Raw genomic sequence first — 16,661 nt, forward strand, 5'->3', positions numbered from 1 at the left:
GGGGGGTTTATCTGGTTTGCAGGTGAGTGTCCTGTGTGTGTGGGTAGGAAGGCCCAAGCTGTGTGCAGCTCAGCACCGCGGCTGCTCGGAAAGGCAGAGCCAGCACAGGTCTCAAAGTCCCCTTTGGTGGCATTGCTGTGTTTGGAGCCAGAGCGAAAAGCCCTGCTGACCCCAGGCTCTGTGCCCTATCAGGTTCAGAGACACCACAGGGCCTGAATGCTGGGTTAGCTCAGGGCTGCCAGCCTGGGCTGGAGCCCCTTGGGGGTGTGTGGCCTGCAGACGGGCTGTGCCACTGGGCTGTGGAAAGAGGGGCTGAAGATTCTCAAGGTCCTAGGTCTGGGCTAACTGCAAAATGTGTCCAATCTCCCCAGATAGGACTGGTGTCATGTCTGAGCCCCCTACATGCACAGCTAATTGTGCCTTATGCATCCCAAAATTTCCAAGTGTGATGCATCTCTGGGTTGCTCAATTACCTTGGAATACTTCAAAAAAAGGAACATTTACTGTATATTTTTGCTTTTATAATGCAAGTTATGCTAATTCCCCGTGGTGCAACTTGTGTTGGTAGCACTGGTGTCTTTCCCCATCCCACAAAACAGCCTTGAACAGAGCTTCTCTAGGTGTGACTTTTCATCTCTCCGTCCTGCTTGTATGCTGTGAATTATGTGTGTGTGACAGTGGGAACAGCTTAAAGGGAATAGTCACGGTGGGGATGTTGAAAATGTATTTGTAGCTATGTTTTACTGCTGCTAATAGTGGAGAGGGAGGAAATAATGCAGTAGGACAAATTGAAATTGCTGCTTATGTTATGGATACACTGCTTGAGACCAGTGTTGTACAAATAACCTTTTTTCCAATTGTGTTCAGGAAAATTAGTGGTCTGAAACAACAGAAATACGAGTGCTGAAAAAATGTTGGTGTTAATAGCTTAGAATTTTTTGCATTCTCAATGCAAAATGAAGTGTCTCTCTGTGTACATTTCAATAGGTAAAATTCCCCATCCCACAGAATGGGGGTATTCTTCATTGCAGTAACTCTGCAACTGTTTTGCCCCTGTACTTGCCAGTGACTGTCAGGATTTCTCACTGACAGATTAATACTTACAAAAACTAAACGAAGGCAAAGAAAATAAAAAGGTTGATGATGATCTGAGGGACAGCAGCCTGCCTTCTATGAGAGGCAGGCCAGGCCACAGAGACATGCCAGTTTCCTGAGTGGGTTTCAGGAAATAGTGATTCATATTCCCTTCTCTGAGCTCTGTATGGACACTGCAGTAGTACCTTGAGCCTTACTTAGGACAGTGATTTACCTTATTGTGTTAGACACAATCTATATTCTTGCTACTGTTCAGTCAGTTTTTTTATGAGGTTTGTGCCTTTTGGTTTTGGGGTTTGTGGGGTTTTTATGTCTCTACTATAATGTGGGCTCTTGATTTATTTCTTTAGAGCAGCTGGAATTAGCAATTGGGAATAGATTCGGTATTAAAGAAATTGTTGAGATAGAAGTAACAATGAATTTGCTAGTGGCAACTTTTATGCTTTTATGGAAGCATAGAGAGTGATAGATTGCAAAGACCTTCTATAGCTTTTAGATTGAAAACCTTGAACAAAATCAGCAGGTCTATGACCTTCTTGGAAAGAATATTCATCATGCCTATGCATATGTTGCATTTAACTGCTGTCTGCTTGGGTAAAGTATGATATATACAATACATAATACTGCAATTTTAGAATGTTGCATCTATGCAGTATGCCCTGTATTCCTGCTTTTGCAGGACTGGGGTGTATTCTTCATTCTAGTACCAGTATCTGTGGCAAAACCTGATGGACAGTCATAAGTTTTGATTAATTTTGTGTCTGTGCTAATGCATCCACTTAAAAATCATAGCTTGGTACTTGATGGATACCCAAAAAAGCATCAGGCTGTAGCTGACTGTAATGGGAGGTTGTTGATGAGATTACAGAGCCTGTGGGTGCTGTCTCAGTAGCTGTTTGCTACAAACAATTGTCATAACAATGTAACTGGTGCAGAAAAAGCTGTTAATGCTATTGCATATATGTGGGAGGATTCGCTTGGCCATAAGGATCATACAGTATATGGCTTTACTTAACTCCTTTATTTCCTTTTAAAGTAGCAGTTTTATGTTAAATCCAAACAGAGCTTAAGCATGTATTTATTTTTTAATTTTTTTTTTTAATTCTGCTAATAAAGATAGACAAGCTATGCCTCTGTACTCTTGGCAGAATTTTTAAAGTAGTTTTCATTCTGTCATGCATTCTGTTTTTCTGAACTATTTTTTTAATCACGAATTGCATCTTTTGCAGTAGCATGAAAAAGAAAAATGCCTTTGTGGCTGCAGGAGTTGCTGTAAGTTTATTTGTGCAAACACTGGACTGGGTCTGATCTGTCAGCTTGCCTTTAGCTGCAGTCACCATTTAGCTCTTGGTTGAGATTGTGTTAGTTGTCAGTAATTTTGTTTGCAGTCTTGGCTGGAAGCTGTGATGAAGAGTGCTTGGAACTGGGGCATTACACAGATAAAATCATGATGAGACAGCTGCAGCTTAATCACAATGAAGTACGTGTGGGCTTTAAGGGCTGCATATTCTGGAAATTTTTATTATGCTTAATTCCCATGTTTAACCTTTTTACAGAAAAAAATAATCTCACCACAATTAGAAAGAAATAGGTGTAAGATTATAGTTGTATTGTAAAATAAATCTCATAACCTTCCTGTTTCAAGGAGGGAACATTTTGTTTGCCTTTGCTCAAGGTGAATTTGCTGGCAGTTTTCTTGATTTTTCTGCTGTTTTAGATGTCTAGACTTGAGTGTCTGATGTTGCACCCCTTTTAGCTGAGAAGCCCAGGGCAGTATGTCTGTGCTATCAGATGGTGCTCAGGCTCAGTGGCGTCCAGCACTGCCTCTCCCAGAGGCTGGGTAGTCTCGGTGAGGCCCTCTGTGTTTGGAAACCAGAAGGAATTTTCCCTTTACTCTAGAATTGTAATCTCCCTCTTTGCGCTCAGAAAAGCACAAAGGGCTAGGATTCGGAGGTAAATCTGAGTCTGTGGCATGTGGCATTTTGGGACGTACTCAGAAACTGCTGAACTGATTGTTTCTGTCAAAAGTAATGTTTCTTCCCGATCTAGGCCCAGCAATGTACTGATAAATTAGCAAAATTAAGACATGTTTTATATATTTGAAAAAAACAATTTGTTATTGCATTGCCCAAACCTTTAATTGCTTTAAGTTGATGACAGGCAAATCTGATTACTTTGGCAACCTGCTCAAATTAGACAATAAAAGGTCAGTAGCAAAAAAGAACAACAAAAATGGGTGCTATTGTGAAGAAATCTAGTGTAGACACGGAAGATAAATTATGAAACTTGAAAGCAGTTATCACAGTTCCAGGCAATTGAAGTAATAAGGAAGATGGTTTAAGGATGGCCTTGAATTTCTGAATTATTGAGGAAATGGGATCTGGTAGGTCTGTTTCATAATGCTCTAATTCTGTGACACAAATCCAGATGAGATATGTGTAGCAGTTCCTTCCTGTAGGTACACCTATTTTCTTGAGTTTCCTTCATGTGGGTAGAAAACAGCTCTGTGGAAGCACTTTTGTTACGGTGGGATAAACTTTTTTAAAAAAAATCTTGAGATGATTTTAAACAAAATGCAATGAGTGGTGGTGTAGCTTCCTATGGAGGAGTCAGTTTTGTTGTTCTCTCCTGGTTTCTGATGGCTCTCTCGTGTGTGCGCAGGCGAACCGGGACGCAGTGATCAGCCGCGCCCCAGAGCAGCAGGATGACCGAGCCGTCAGCCTCCGGGACGCCTCTGCAGTCTACGACCTCCTCAGCATCACACTGGGCAGAAGAGGGCAGTATGTGATGCTGTCTGAGGTACCTCCCTCGGCCTCTGCCCCTCCAAACACGCTGGCAAAGCCCCTCTTCATGGTGGCTTGTCAGGGAAGGTGAAAATGGAGTGTGCTGTCAGCAGAAACAGCTGCAGAGCTGTGGCTGCACAGGCTAGAAAGGCACACAGAATTGTTGGAGACATTAACATAATTTATGTGTAGGCACTTGAAAAAAGTGGCTGCCTTTTGAAGCAATGGTGTACACTAGCAAGTCCCATTAGCTGAGAAGTGTAAATGTGTCTTGGTTTGGAAAGACAGGAGGCTGCTAAGGAAGGCAGGAGCCTCCCCGGAAATGGAGAATGTAATCCCTCCCCAACCCTCTGAATTGCTATAAATTTTAAGTTAAGGGGGTCTCAGGAAAAAATATGGGAGCAGGAAATAATAGTTCTTTAATAGGGAAGAAAATAAAAGGATGAAATAAACAATGCGGTACACTAGAACAACCCTGACAGAGTCAGAACCCAACCTGACACCCTGTGGGTCAGGGTGCTGGTAGCAGTCCAGTTGGAATTCTGGCTGCAGTCCTCCTGAAGTGTCAGCTGTGGCTATGTTGGAGCAGGGGGTCATGTAGAAAAGGACGTGTTCTTTCTCCAAAGATCCAGTGGAAGAAGAGGCAGCTGCTGTTCCTTTGGGGAATCCAGTGGAGAAGCCGTGCTGGTGTTCCAGAACCTCTGGATTATATCTGGGTAGCAGTCCTTGGCTCCTCCCTCTGGGCGGAGCATCTCACAATGGGGTGCTGTAGTTCTTATCAGTCATGCAGTGACTTCAATAGTCTGTTATCAGCAGATGTCCCCTCCCCAGGGAGGAGTGATTGTGGTCACTCAGAGAGAGAGATAAGGCAAACTGCCCACTTGACACGAGACAACTGCCATACAGATGGGAATAGAATACGTCTTGCCTTGCAATCTGGAACAAAACAGTGTCATTAAAAAAAAAAATCACCTGGGTCTCCAGGGCCACAACAGATTGTTTCCTGACCCAAGCAGCAGTCTTGACAAAAGGCGTAAGGAAGAAAATAAATAAAGTCTGATATTCCGTTCATAATTTCTTTCTCAGTGCTTGGAGAGAGCCATGAAGTTTGCATTTGATGAATTTCACCTCTGGTACCAGCTTGCCCTGTCCATGGTAGCTTGTGGAAAGGTAAGGTTCAAACCAAAGGGCTCAGAAAGGGCACATTTTCCTCTGGAAGAGTGGATCTGGATTACTTGTTTGAATGTGTAGTGTCATGTGTGGGAGTAGGTGCCAGCAGGCAGGTCTGTGAAAGGACAAGTGCTCTCCTTTTAGTCTCTGATTGCACTTTGTGATGAGGGGTGTGCACTTGGTATTGAGTACTGTTCTTTCTGTGTAGTGTTTTTTCTCATTACCGAGGAGAAAAATGGATTTTGTGCATAGCTGTGGGTTGAAAAGCATTATACAGCTGTCCATTGTCTGCAGGTTCAACATAAATGGGCTTAGTATAAGAAAGGACTGATGTCTAAAACTGCCATCAGTTCTCTCTGTGTCTCTGGGCACTTGACTTCAGCTGTGGTTTCTCCATCTGTTAAAGGAAATCTAAATGTTTTTTCGTAGAGAACTTGTAAGTTTTAATATTTTTGAAGTGCTTGGTGTAAAATGTGGTCTAGAAAAAGAAAATGTGAATGTTGGCATGGCCATGTGTTTCAGCATAAGTGTTTTTTTAAAATTAGTGTGGTATTTGTGAAAGTCACAGTAAACCACTGAGATGGCTGAAATGTGGTTGTGAGAAGTAGGCAAAGGTAACAGGAGCTGTTCTTTATTAGTCTTAAAAGAGTGAACTTCCTGTAGGAAATGTAGATGGTACAAAATGTAGCCAGTTCATTCTGGAGTCTCCACCTACATGTTTGGGAGGTATGAGCAAATTGATGCTGTGCAAAAGTGGACCACCTAATATGGTCCTATATTCTGTGCCCATGGAGTGTACAGGAATCCATGTGGACCTGAGTGGAGACCACCAACTAGCACTCACTTGCCAAATTCCAGCTACTACTGGTCTTTTATGGCTATAGGCTGAGCTGGAAACAGTGGCCTTGGCATGGAAATAAGAGATGAACCTATGCTTTTGCAAAGAAATTGTCTTGTGATGTGTAAGTGGCTGCAAAGCTTGGAAGTAGTCTGAAGAAATACCTTCACTTTTGTGAGCATAGGTAAAGCCTTATCTTGGAAGACTGTCTATTGTTAAGTATTCTATTTCCAAAAAATGGTAGAACAAGGAGAGAAAGTCTAATAAAAAGCATCAAATGTGACTAAAGGTATAGTAAGCAGTACTATGAAAAGACTGAAATGATTTTTTCACCTTAAAGGGGAGGAAAAAAAGTCCGAGAGAAGTCTGCAAGAGCTTTTAAAAGGAGGGATTAATCTTGTCTGTGGTGGTTAGGACAAGATGTGATGGCATCTAATTGCAACAACACAAGTTCATGTTTCTTATTAAGCAGCAAAAAAATAAGGATAGCAGAACACTGGAAAAAGAGTGCCCTGTGGAGATTGTGTGGAGCCCAAATCACTGGAGAGCTGTGGAACACCATAGGCAAAGCTGTAGTGACCCCTCTGTGAGGCACCAGGGGTGTCTTCTGTGGGACCTTGCAAACACTGATTCTGTTCTGGGACTCCATCATTGTCTCCTTTTAAATATAACAGATCTGGCTGATTTATGAGATACCAAAGCTTTGGCAATGCATATTAGATCAGCAGGGAGCTGAACAGAGATCTTGAGTCAGGAGCCTCAGAGATTGCTACAGAAGTTTAGTACAAGCATTTCAAAATCCAATTCCAAGCTTGAAAGCAATGGCTAGACTCAGTCATGTGTAAGGAAACCCAAATGTACTGGTGGAATACTTTAACAATGAGCTTGGTGCCATGGTGCTAATACCTTGCACTGACCTATGTCAAGTGGGGGCTGACATGTCATGTCCAGCTCACCTTGGAATTCAGCTGGAGTTAGCACAGTCCTGCCCTCTGTGTCTGTGCAAATCCTGCAGCTACCTGAACCCTTGATACTGAGGACAGCAATGATACACAGGCCATGACAGAAAGGCTCAGAATCTTACCATGAACATGGGGTTTATCTGGGAGTTCTGTAGGCTTTACAGGTTGTGTGACCTGATTCTCAACAGCAGACAATGCTATAGCTCTAGTAATCTTCTGGAGAGCAAATGAAAGATTTTAACTGCTGATGTTTGAGAGTGAGTGTATGGAGAGAATAATTGTGCTTCAGTTTTAGGTTAGCATAGATTAGGAGAAGTGGGGCCTGATCTTTAGGTTCTAACAACTTGAATGGCAGTTCCATTCTTGTCCATTCTGTGTTTGTATATCTCTTCACCTTCCCTACCTGTTAAAGAATATTTGTTACTTAGATATTTGTGTTGCTCTTTATGTTTTTTATCTCTGTAGTTGTCCTATCTTTTCAGATTTTGAAGTACATCATGTCTTTTTGCCTGTACTTTAAATATTTACAAGGTAAAATGTCCTGATCTTGCTTATTGATGTAAAAGTGCTAAATGTTCTGAGCCCTATATGGGTCAGAGGGAATTCCCTTACCCAGCAATCCCATCTGTGCAGTATTTCACTTCTAATCCCAAAGTATTCCCTGAGGATTCCTGTCATATACTCTGCAATGCGTCATCTTGCTAATGGGAGATGTGGCATACATTTTATATTGCTTTGCAGCTTGATAGCAGGACAGAGTTCATTTACAAGCAAGTGCTCCAGTGTAGCAGAAAGAGCTGATGAGAAAACAGTATGGTCAGTCTAGACTGCACAATGCAGAGTACACTTGAGCTTTTATAGGTGAAGATCTATTTTCACCTGTCTCAGTCACAGCCAATTCATGATCTCATTTCTTGGTAATGAAACCTCACATCCTGCAGCATTACTTGTTCTGCAGTACAGCAAATTGCACTCATAAATCCTAGGCATGACAGGAACAGTTTTATCAACCTGTAAATACTGGAAACTTTGGTTTCTCTTTTTTTTAAACATGTTTTTAGGATTTTCAATTCTGACCTTCTTAAAAGTGCCATAAAATCCTATCTCACCCTCTATTCTATACTGAATTTAACTAGAGATATGTTTCATTTGTATATTCAGACTATGTCAATTAAGTCAAATTTCAGTGTAGTTTCTTCTTCTGCCAGACGAGAAATTGCCAAATAGTGATTGTCATTTTTCACAAGTGATCAGTTTGAATGTCAGGCCAGCCACCTTGGCTCATTACCGCACGTAGGCTTGAGTTTACACATTATTCTGAAAAGCATGTGTCTTAACAAAAATAGGCACATCACTTCAGTGAGTTCCTACAGGCCTTGGGGCTTCCTAAAACGGTAAATGAAAAAACTCAGGGAAGCATAACCTTTCTGTCTGTCTTTTATCCACTTAAGTGATGGAAATAATGGAGTGGCAGCAATTTCACTTTCCTGTGTTTCTCAGAAACTTGCACCATAAGAGATGGTGTGCTCTGGTTGTTTTTTAACCCATTTTTAGGAATGCCTTTTATATTGAGCTCTATTCACTGAACAAGAGGGGCATGTACATCTAAATGACAAAAATCCACCATTACATTTGAAATACTTTTGTAGACAAATTTAGATGGGAAAGGAAAGGAAGCGCTGGGAAAACATAGACAATGGCAAAGACGTGGTGGGAGATGTCCTATGTCACCAAGTGCAGTTCTGAATAGGCCAAAGATGTTTAAATCATTCTAATGCAGTAGCCCTGTTCCTGTGGTGCTGAATGCTGAATTCTTCACAGATGCTTTGAGTTCCTTCTGCTGGTAATAACCTCAGCTGTGTGGCAGTATCAGCTGGGGGCTGAGTGGGCATTGCAGCTCCCTGCCTCGGCTGCCGTGCGTGGCCAGGCGGGAGGCTGAGTGGCAAGTGGTGTAATAGCTGGGTGCCATCTGGCAGGGTCCTCAGGCACTGAGACAAGCCACTGTCCTGCTGCCAGAGTCAAACCAGTGCAGACAGTTGCATCTGCTCATCTCAAGATTTTGAAAAAGTGACCAGTATTGAGCAACATGGGGGAAGGAAGGACCAAACTTGTTTTTACAGAGTGGAAAAGACTTGGTAGCGTTCACAGCAGAGAAGAGAGCTTGGGGTAGATTTGTTCTCTGCTGCTGCTTTCCATCTCAACAGTTTTCTCTGGAGGTTACCAGCACACAGCCCTCCTGCAGACTAGGATAGCTCTACTGGCATTTCTGAACTTGGAGGCAGAATTATCAGTGTCTAGATGATGTATTACAAGCACAAGGGATGTGTAATAGGGTCCTTGTGCACTCACAAGCATTTCCTTGGCCTTGGACCAGTTGGATCAGTTACATGCTCCTTTTTCAGGTCCCTTTCCACCTACTACCCTCACACAGGGCAGAGCCTGGGTGTCCCAAAGTGTTGCTGGAGCTCCCTGGGATAGAGAAGAAGTGCATAGTGAGTAGGCTCTAGCTTAAGTTTATGGTACTTAAGAAAGTCTCCTAGATCTGCATTGTGAGTGTTAAAATACATGCCTTGGACAGCATGTTGCAGCGTTGATGCCTGTCTTCTGCCTACCATACAAGGAGCAAGATTTGTGTTTAGTGATACCAACTTGCCATTTTTCTAATGGTAATGAGGGAGGGATTCTTCAAGGATAGCAGTGAAATTATTCTGTGAACACAACTGAGTCTGTGTAGTCTAAAAGTGCTGGGTGCCCTAGTTGAGCCGTTCAACTCTCATGAGTCTTAATCTTTAAGGTACAGTAGATGTTTATTGTTGTTAGTGTATGCAATGCATGGGAACATTTTCACAGTCATGTTCAATGTCTCTGCCTGAAAAAACCCCACAACACAACTTGGTTGGTGAATGAAGAACTTTAGGATGTGTGTTTCTGGAGAGGAGGAGTGAGCAGTAATATAGCCTTAGGCCAGCTGATGGAGGGCTGGAGTATCTGCTAGGAGAGGATAATTGCGCTCACCCCTCAGCTGTGTGCTCACTGAGAGGCTGAGGTACCTCAAGAGTGAGTAAAGGAAGAGCTTGGGAACAACAGAGGGGTCTGTGGGGAAAAGCCTCTGTGAGAGCTCCGGGGAGCTGGAGGCAGGTACCTGGAGGCAAGGACTGTGCTCAGCAGGCCTTGTGCTGGGTTGCTCATGGGGGTTATGTTTCCTCTGGTGCCTGCCACACAGCTCTCCAGCCCTGCAGAACATGGCCAGCTCAGTGCTTGCCTTGAAGACAGCAGTTGTGTGACCTCAGAGACTGCTGCATTGTTGCTGACCCTCCCCAGCCCCCTCAAGCCCATACTGAGGGCAGCACAGGAGCAATGGTCAGCACTGCCCTGTAGGTAGGTAGACCTGGCAGTAGGGGATGCTCCAAGCATGATACCTTGCAAAATGAGGCAGCTAAAGCTGCTTTCAGCTACACAAAATGCTTCTTTCTGCTTTTAGCCATTATGTTTGTTCTTCTTTAAGGCAACAGGGAAAAAAAATCACGCATGTCTACCTGAATGGTTTTCCTAATCATGTAATGCTTCAGGAGGTGTCTGGTGTTATACAAAGTAATTGAATCCTTTTTGGCATCTGTCATTCAGCTGTGTTTTTGAGGGACTCCAGCTCTTCCCAGAGCTAGTCTTGCAGTGTCACTGTCCTCCCTGTGGCTGCTCAGCAATTGGAGATACTGCAGTCCTGCCCAAAGCTTGTGCTGGCAGCATTTTTAAGGTTTTGAAACCAGTATTACACAGACGTGAACTCTGATTTTGGAGCCCTTAGCAAGTTGCTGATACACACTGGTCATAGCCAAATAATGACAAGCTAATGCCTGAGCTGCTCCTATCTGTGCTGCACCCAAAAAAAGGAATCCTTCACCTTATTTAAGCAGTGCAGCAAAAGCAGATGTCTCTAAGTGCTTCAAGGAGCTTCAAGTTTGACTCAGCCGTGCCTGTATTGCCAACACACAGCTTTCCAGAAGGTTAGAAGGAAAGTTAAAAATATATTTAATACATAATTCTGCAGCAACAGCAGACAAATTTTATGATTTAGGCTCTTCCTTCTGTTGGTATCCTTGCAAAAGCTTAGGCTGGTTGCTAGGCAACTGACATTAAAAAAAAAAGTACATTTCTCTTTGTATTGCAGGCAGGAACCTTGGGAGCAGCAGAGGCCTCGGATGGCTCCTTAAATAGCATTGCTGGGGAATGAAAGTTAAAATATTGAACATTCATTGGTTAAAGATCCTGTTACAAAGGTCAGCTATCTTGGGGATATTCAATAGTTTGGTTTCTTTTGGTGCAAAGGAAAGATTAGAAGGGAGTTTGTCTGTGTGCTGTAGATAGTACAAAAATGGAAATTTCCTAAGATGCCTGGCTGTTGAGCAGAATACCTAGGTGGGCTCTATAATTGCCTTCAGGCTTAACTCTCTTTTCTTGACAGAAAGTGTGAAGTGAGGTGTTTGTCACATTAGCAAGTACAAATGTGTGCTTATAGATCTTAGAATGTAAGAGGTACTTTTAAGAGGGAGTATTTGAAGCTGCTTAACTCCAGTGCTCTAATTTGATAAACACAAAGCAAAAGAAAAGGGATGGAATCGGTTCCTGTGTTAAGAGAAGTAAATGTCTTAGGGGAATAATGTTCATGCTGAGATTCACAGAAATCTCTAAATTCAGTGAAAGCTAACAGCAAAACTACTGGTTGCAGAGTTCTTAATTGCTTGCTCATTCTCTCATCTTTCTGTGTCAGTTCAAGGCCATTTATATCTAAATGGCTGTGAATCCCAGGACACAGGGAATAATAATTCTTGCATTGGGATGAAATATTTCCTCCACTTCCCCACAATCGCTTTGAAATAGTGCAGTTTTTAGACAGGATGATGCAAGAAATACAGCAGCACTAGTTGTAGAAATTCATTTGTATACTAAACTGCCAGGTAAATTGGGAAGGAGGCTGTCTACCAACACACCATCTTGAGGAATATTTTTCCTTCTGGCTGAAAAGTAGCAAAGAAGCAAAAAACTAGGGAGGTTTATGGAACCTGTGCAAGAGAAGAGCAACTGTTCATGGCACGTCACAAGTCTGTCAGACATTATTTACTGTCTGGAAATTAATCTTCCTTTAACTTATATCTGTGTTTTCTTTATCTTCTAAATATAAAATGGCTCTTTTATTTCCTTTTCTGATTGCTTTGGTATGGTGAGAGAGCAAAGGAGAGGAAAGAATGGGAATTGTGTTGGAGTAATCCAGAAAAACCATTAGGGCAGCATCTATGGGTTTACCATAACCGATGGCAAATTCTCTTGAGCCATTTGGAAAAGGAAGAAAGCAGATTAACTGTAGGATGCTCTTGGTTCCCTTCTGCCAATGTGCAAACATCTTTGAGGAGTATGCCTCCATGCTTCATTATTGAATTAGTAAATAGGGAGTGGGAGTTGTGTTCTGTGTTTGGATAGTTATTTTTCTTTACATTTTATTCACTTACAGAATTCAAAACCATGGCTACTATAATTATGCAGGAGGATGTGTCCTCTCCATGCTTCCCCAATAGCTTCCTTGTGATTCCTTGCTCTAGATGAGAGGCCAAATGAGACCTAGCTTTCTGAAGTCCTAGGGAACTGATTCTAGTGCAGTCATTATAAGCCAGCAATTAGCAAGTTAAATAGAAACACCATAAATCCTGGCTTGAATCATTATGTGAGCCCCTCTGAAGCTCAGAATCATGAGTGGGAAGCATGTGCTCACTTGGAATTCAATTTCTGCTCTTCTCAAAACATGCCTCACCAATAAATCAAATTATTATTGCCTTGCAGTGAATCTCACAAACAATGCACTTGGCTGCCTGGTCCACCCACACTAAGTGAAAGAATATGTACATTTTAATTACCAGATTATTTCAATGTTGCACAAACACTGTTTCATATTAAATATTTTTACAAACCAATGATATTCAATAATGAATGCTTGATATTTTTCCCTGGCTATTAATGTCTGTAATTAGTATCTTTAAGAAACCTTGATATTACATGTCATGCCAGTCTCCTCTAAGTAAGGTCACTGTGGGAGTGGGATATTATTTCTCCTGTCATTCCTTGACTCATGTTTTCATCATCTGTATAAAATATCTGCTGAGTAAATTTTTCAAGGTGAAATTATATAATATCTCTTGAATTTTTAAAATGCAGCTGGGGAGAAAGGCTTCATGTCACCCTGTTTCCAAAACCACTTCTGCTCCATATGTTTAGCTGCAAATTTTATAAACTTCTTTAAAATGACATAACTTTGTAAATGTTTTAGGAGCAGCGCAGAAGTTTTGCCTCTTGCTCTGTAAATCCATGTTCAGAAGCTCTCAAGTGCATATGTAATGAAGTGACTCAACACCTGAGGTGTTTGTGTGTAGGCACAAGGTGGGACCTTCTCCTGTGCAGCACTCTGTAGTCACTGCTTTGCAGTGGCCTCCTGAGCAGGCCTGGGGCAGGACAGACATGGCAGGGCTCTGTGATGTGAGGTGTTGGAGGCTGTGGTGTTGGCTTGTCCTGCAGACAGAGAGGGAGCAGAGTTCAAGAGGAACTGGCAAGGAATGGCTTGTGTCACTTCTCTTCTGGTGTAGGTCCTGCAGCTGTGGCCCAAATTAGGACAGGCCTGTCACTGCTTTGGCTTGTGCTAGTGCTGATTGTGCTGAACACAGGAGAGCAGCCACCAGCTCCCAGGTGCCTCCTGCTTTCCCTGCAGCTGCAGTGCTGGAGGGGAGCTGAGAAATGACCGCAGGGTTGAGCTTGTGTCTGTTTTTGCAAGCGTTGGCTCTGGACAGTGTATGGCCTTTTACATATCTGGCCTTTGCAGTTCACTTTTGCATGGTGAGATGACAAGGGTTGGTGGAGTTCAGCTGCAAATATACTGGCTGTCACAGTGCATATTGTCCTGCTGTCACATTTATTTATTTTCGGGATACACCTGTGGATCTGGAATACAGGTAGGAGGGCAAGAAGATATCATCTGGCCTAGGTGCCTTATGGGATTATGCTTGGATTTCCAGCACATCCATCATGCTGCGGGGAATACCAGCTGCTTTCAGTGCATTTTGTGTGAGAGGGGAATAAGATGCCACTAAAACCTGGGACACCACTTGTTCTGAACAAACAGGTGTCAGGGAGGTTCATTCTGAGGGATGCTAGTCACCTCATGGCAACAGAGCACAGCAGTGTGTGTGTTCCTGTACCTCAGGGTTGAATTACACATCTTTGTTTCTCAGAGGGATGAAGTAATGGTTCAAGCTCTAGGACAAAGTTTATTGATTTCCATCCTTGGTCTGAGACAAGCTTCCTTCTGGCTTTAGGCAAAGTGTGCATTTTGAATTTTAAATTAGCAAAGTGCTTCCTCACTTTTACTGATCCTGCCTGATGCTCTACACAAGTATGAGCAACCTGAAGATTACAGGGTGTGCTGCTGCTCTTGTTCAGACCACAAGGTTGGTACCTAAGCTTTTCAAGCAGGAGGATTTGCGCCCTGCTGCATTGGTTATAAAACCCCACTTTGCTTTAAGGTGGGCATGGCTGGTGTACATCTGGTTTTCCATTTTTCCAGGTTCCCTTCCAAGCAAATTCCTAATCAAGCTTTTTAATTCAGTAGCAAGAAGTGGACCTTCAATCTGTGGAGGAAGAAGCTGTCAAGTGCAGCCCACTTTGATGTGGTGGAAAGAGGGAAAGTGCTGATGGACAGTGGGAATGTGAAGCTGTGGTGTTGCTGCAGGGGATTGCAGCAGTCACCAGAGTATGTGTAGATCAGAGTTCTGGTAGGGAGAGCCCCTGGGAGTCAGGAGGAGACACCCAGGACCTGATAGGAATAGCAGATTGTTGGGCTTTGCAAGCTTCTGTTGCCACTCTTCTGTAATATCGAAAGGCCTTTTTTATTTAACATTCTTCTGAGCAGGAACATTGTGTCTTGGGACTGTGTGGAAGACTTTGGGAGGAAACAGGCATGCAAGGAGAAATTCCAAGATACCCCTTGAGCTTAAGTGTGAGAAAAATTGGATTAGGGTCAGTAGTGGGGAAGGTTTAAAACTGTGGTTTGGGTGAAATGGGCTTGGAGTCTCTGGTAGGGCAACTCCTGTCACCTTCTTACTGTCTGCAGTGGCCTTCTCATCACTGCCTCAGACCAGAGCTTTCTTCACTCCCCTTTAAAAGCATCTGAAATGTGGCAGCCATGAATGTCACAATGTTTGCAGAGCACATCAGATCCAAAGGGCTGTGCAAGTGCTAATCTTGGAAAACATCCTCATTAATGGTAACCTAACACCAGAAAGACAGCAAGAGCTTTATGGGCTTTCTTTCTAACGTGTGCTTGGGCCACCCAGTGAACAGTGTATTGATCTGCATCCACCCTTTGTATGGTGGGGTCCCAGTTGCTTTCTTTTATGTTCTGGAACTGGAGAAGACACAAAACAACCTACTGAGCAGATTGCTTTAGCTGAACAAACCTCTCTTGAGTGAAGTCAGCCTAAAATATGAATGTACTGGAGGATAAGCTCTTTATGATCTCTTCTGGCTTACTGGAAGATGATTATATGCAAGGAAAGCTACAGCAGAATTCTTGTGTATTGGGAGGGCAGAGTTAAAATAACCAGTGCATTGATAGCTAAGAAAACTGTGTCTTGTGAAGTGCACAGACAGGGCTGCCTGTTAGGCGTGTTTCCTCTGAGCGTGGGAAGAGTGTGTTTGTGTGCGTGTGTGTACGCACGGCTGCGTGTGGAGGTGGCAATAAAGTTGCTGACTTGTTGCTGACATGGGATTCTTTTCTCCACAGCATTTCTTTGTACATGTCACTGCAGTGTTCTGCATGGACTCTCAACAGCATTGTCTAATTAGCCTTTTTTATTTCCTCCTCCTCTCTCCCACTCCCCCAGTCGGCATATGCCGTGTCAGTGCTCAGAGAGTGTGCTAAACTGCGACCTACCGATCCCACCGTGCCTCTGCTGGCTGCCAAGGTCTGCATTGGGTCACTGCACTGGGTAAGCAAGCTGATGCAATTCCTATTATGTAACAGATTAGGTGCTGCAGTGACAGTGCCACAGTCTAGTTGCAATGGGGAGAAAGGGAATCCCTGCTAAAATCATACACACATGTGTGCCCTTTATAAAAAATGAAAATCCCTGCAAGAAATTTTGTAGTGAGTCATTTAAATGTATTTTGCTGGCACATTGAAGAAAGGAGGAGGGGGGAAAGTCATAACAGCCATTCTGAGGACTGCTGCTTCAACTGAGTGTCACATTGAATCAGCCACTCTTGTAGCCCCTGCAGGACACAAGTTAATAGTTATAAGTGGACTGTTGGATAGTTCGGGTCTGCTGGACAACTCAGTCCTTTGTTCTTGAAGTTGCTGTGTCAATGTTTTGTGTTCTGGATGTGTTGATGTACGTCCCAGAAGCAGAGTGGGAGTGGAAGTTGTGTGCCCGTGAAATTCTGATTATCCAAAGGAACAGAAACATCTGTCACTCTTTCTCTACTTGGTTTAATTAACTGAATGGCAGCCTGCTGTTCTCACCTGTCCTCACCACGAGGTGTCCCTGCAGTCAGTGAAGGATTACAATTGCTGAACAGAAGTAAAACAAGATGCAAGAAAACATGAAAGAAAATGCCAGAATAATCTGCACAGATCTTTGAGAAAAGTTGTAGAAGCCAATTTGCTTCTATTCCAATTTGCTTTTGTTTTGTTCCCTTACCCCACCTGCCCACCTTCTACATCCCTGTCTGATGAAAGCTGCTGTTCAGCTAAACTTGAGGTGTATCAGTTTACACCAC

General features: G+C 43.0%; 1 protein-coding gene across 3 annotated transcripts in view; it reads left to right on the top strand.

Annotated features, from left to right (window-relative positions):
* Window positions 1-16,661, top strand: part of TTC7A (tetratricopeptide repeat domain 7A) — a 168,371-nt gene that overhangs the window by 39,281 nt on the left and 112,429 nt on the right. For 2 of the 3 annotated variants that reach the window (XM_059469396.1, XM_059469398.1), the window contains 3 exons: window positions 3,757-3,894; window positions 4,965-5,048; window positions 15,767-15,871. In XM_059469396.1, the coding sequence (XP_059325379.1) occupies window positions 3,757-3,894; window positions 4,965-5,048; window positions 15,767-15,871 (327 nt within the window). The remainder of the gene's footprint in view (window positions 1-3,756; window positions 3,895-4,964; window positions 5,049-15,766; window positions 15,872-16,661) is intronic. The other variant, XM_059469397.1, reaches the window with a different exon arrangement.

This window comes from Ammospiza nelsoni, chromosome 3, assembly GCF_027579445.1.
Source record: "Ammospiza nelsoni isolate bAmmNel1 chromosome 3, bAmmNel1.pri, whole genome shotgun sequence".
NCBI lineage: Eukaryota > Metazoa > Chordata > Aves > Passeriformes > Passerellidae > Ammospiza > Ammospiza nelsoni.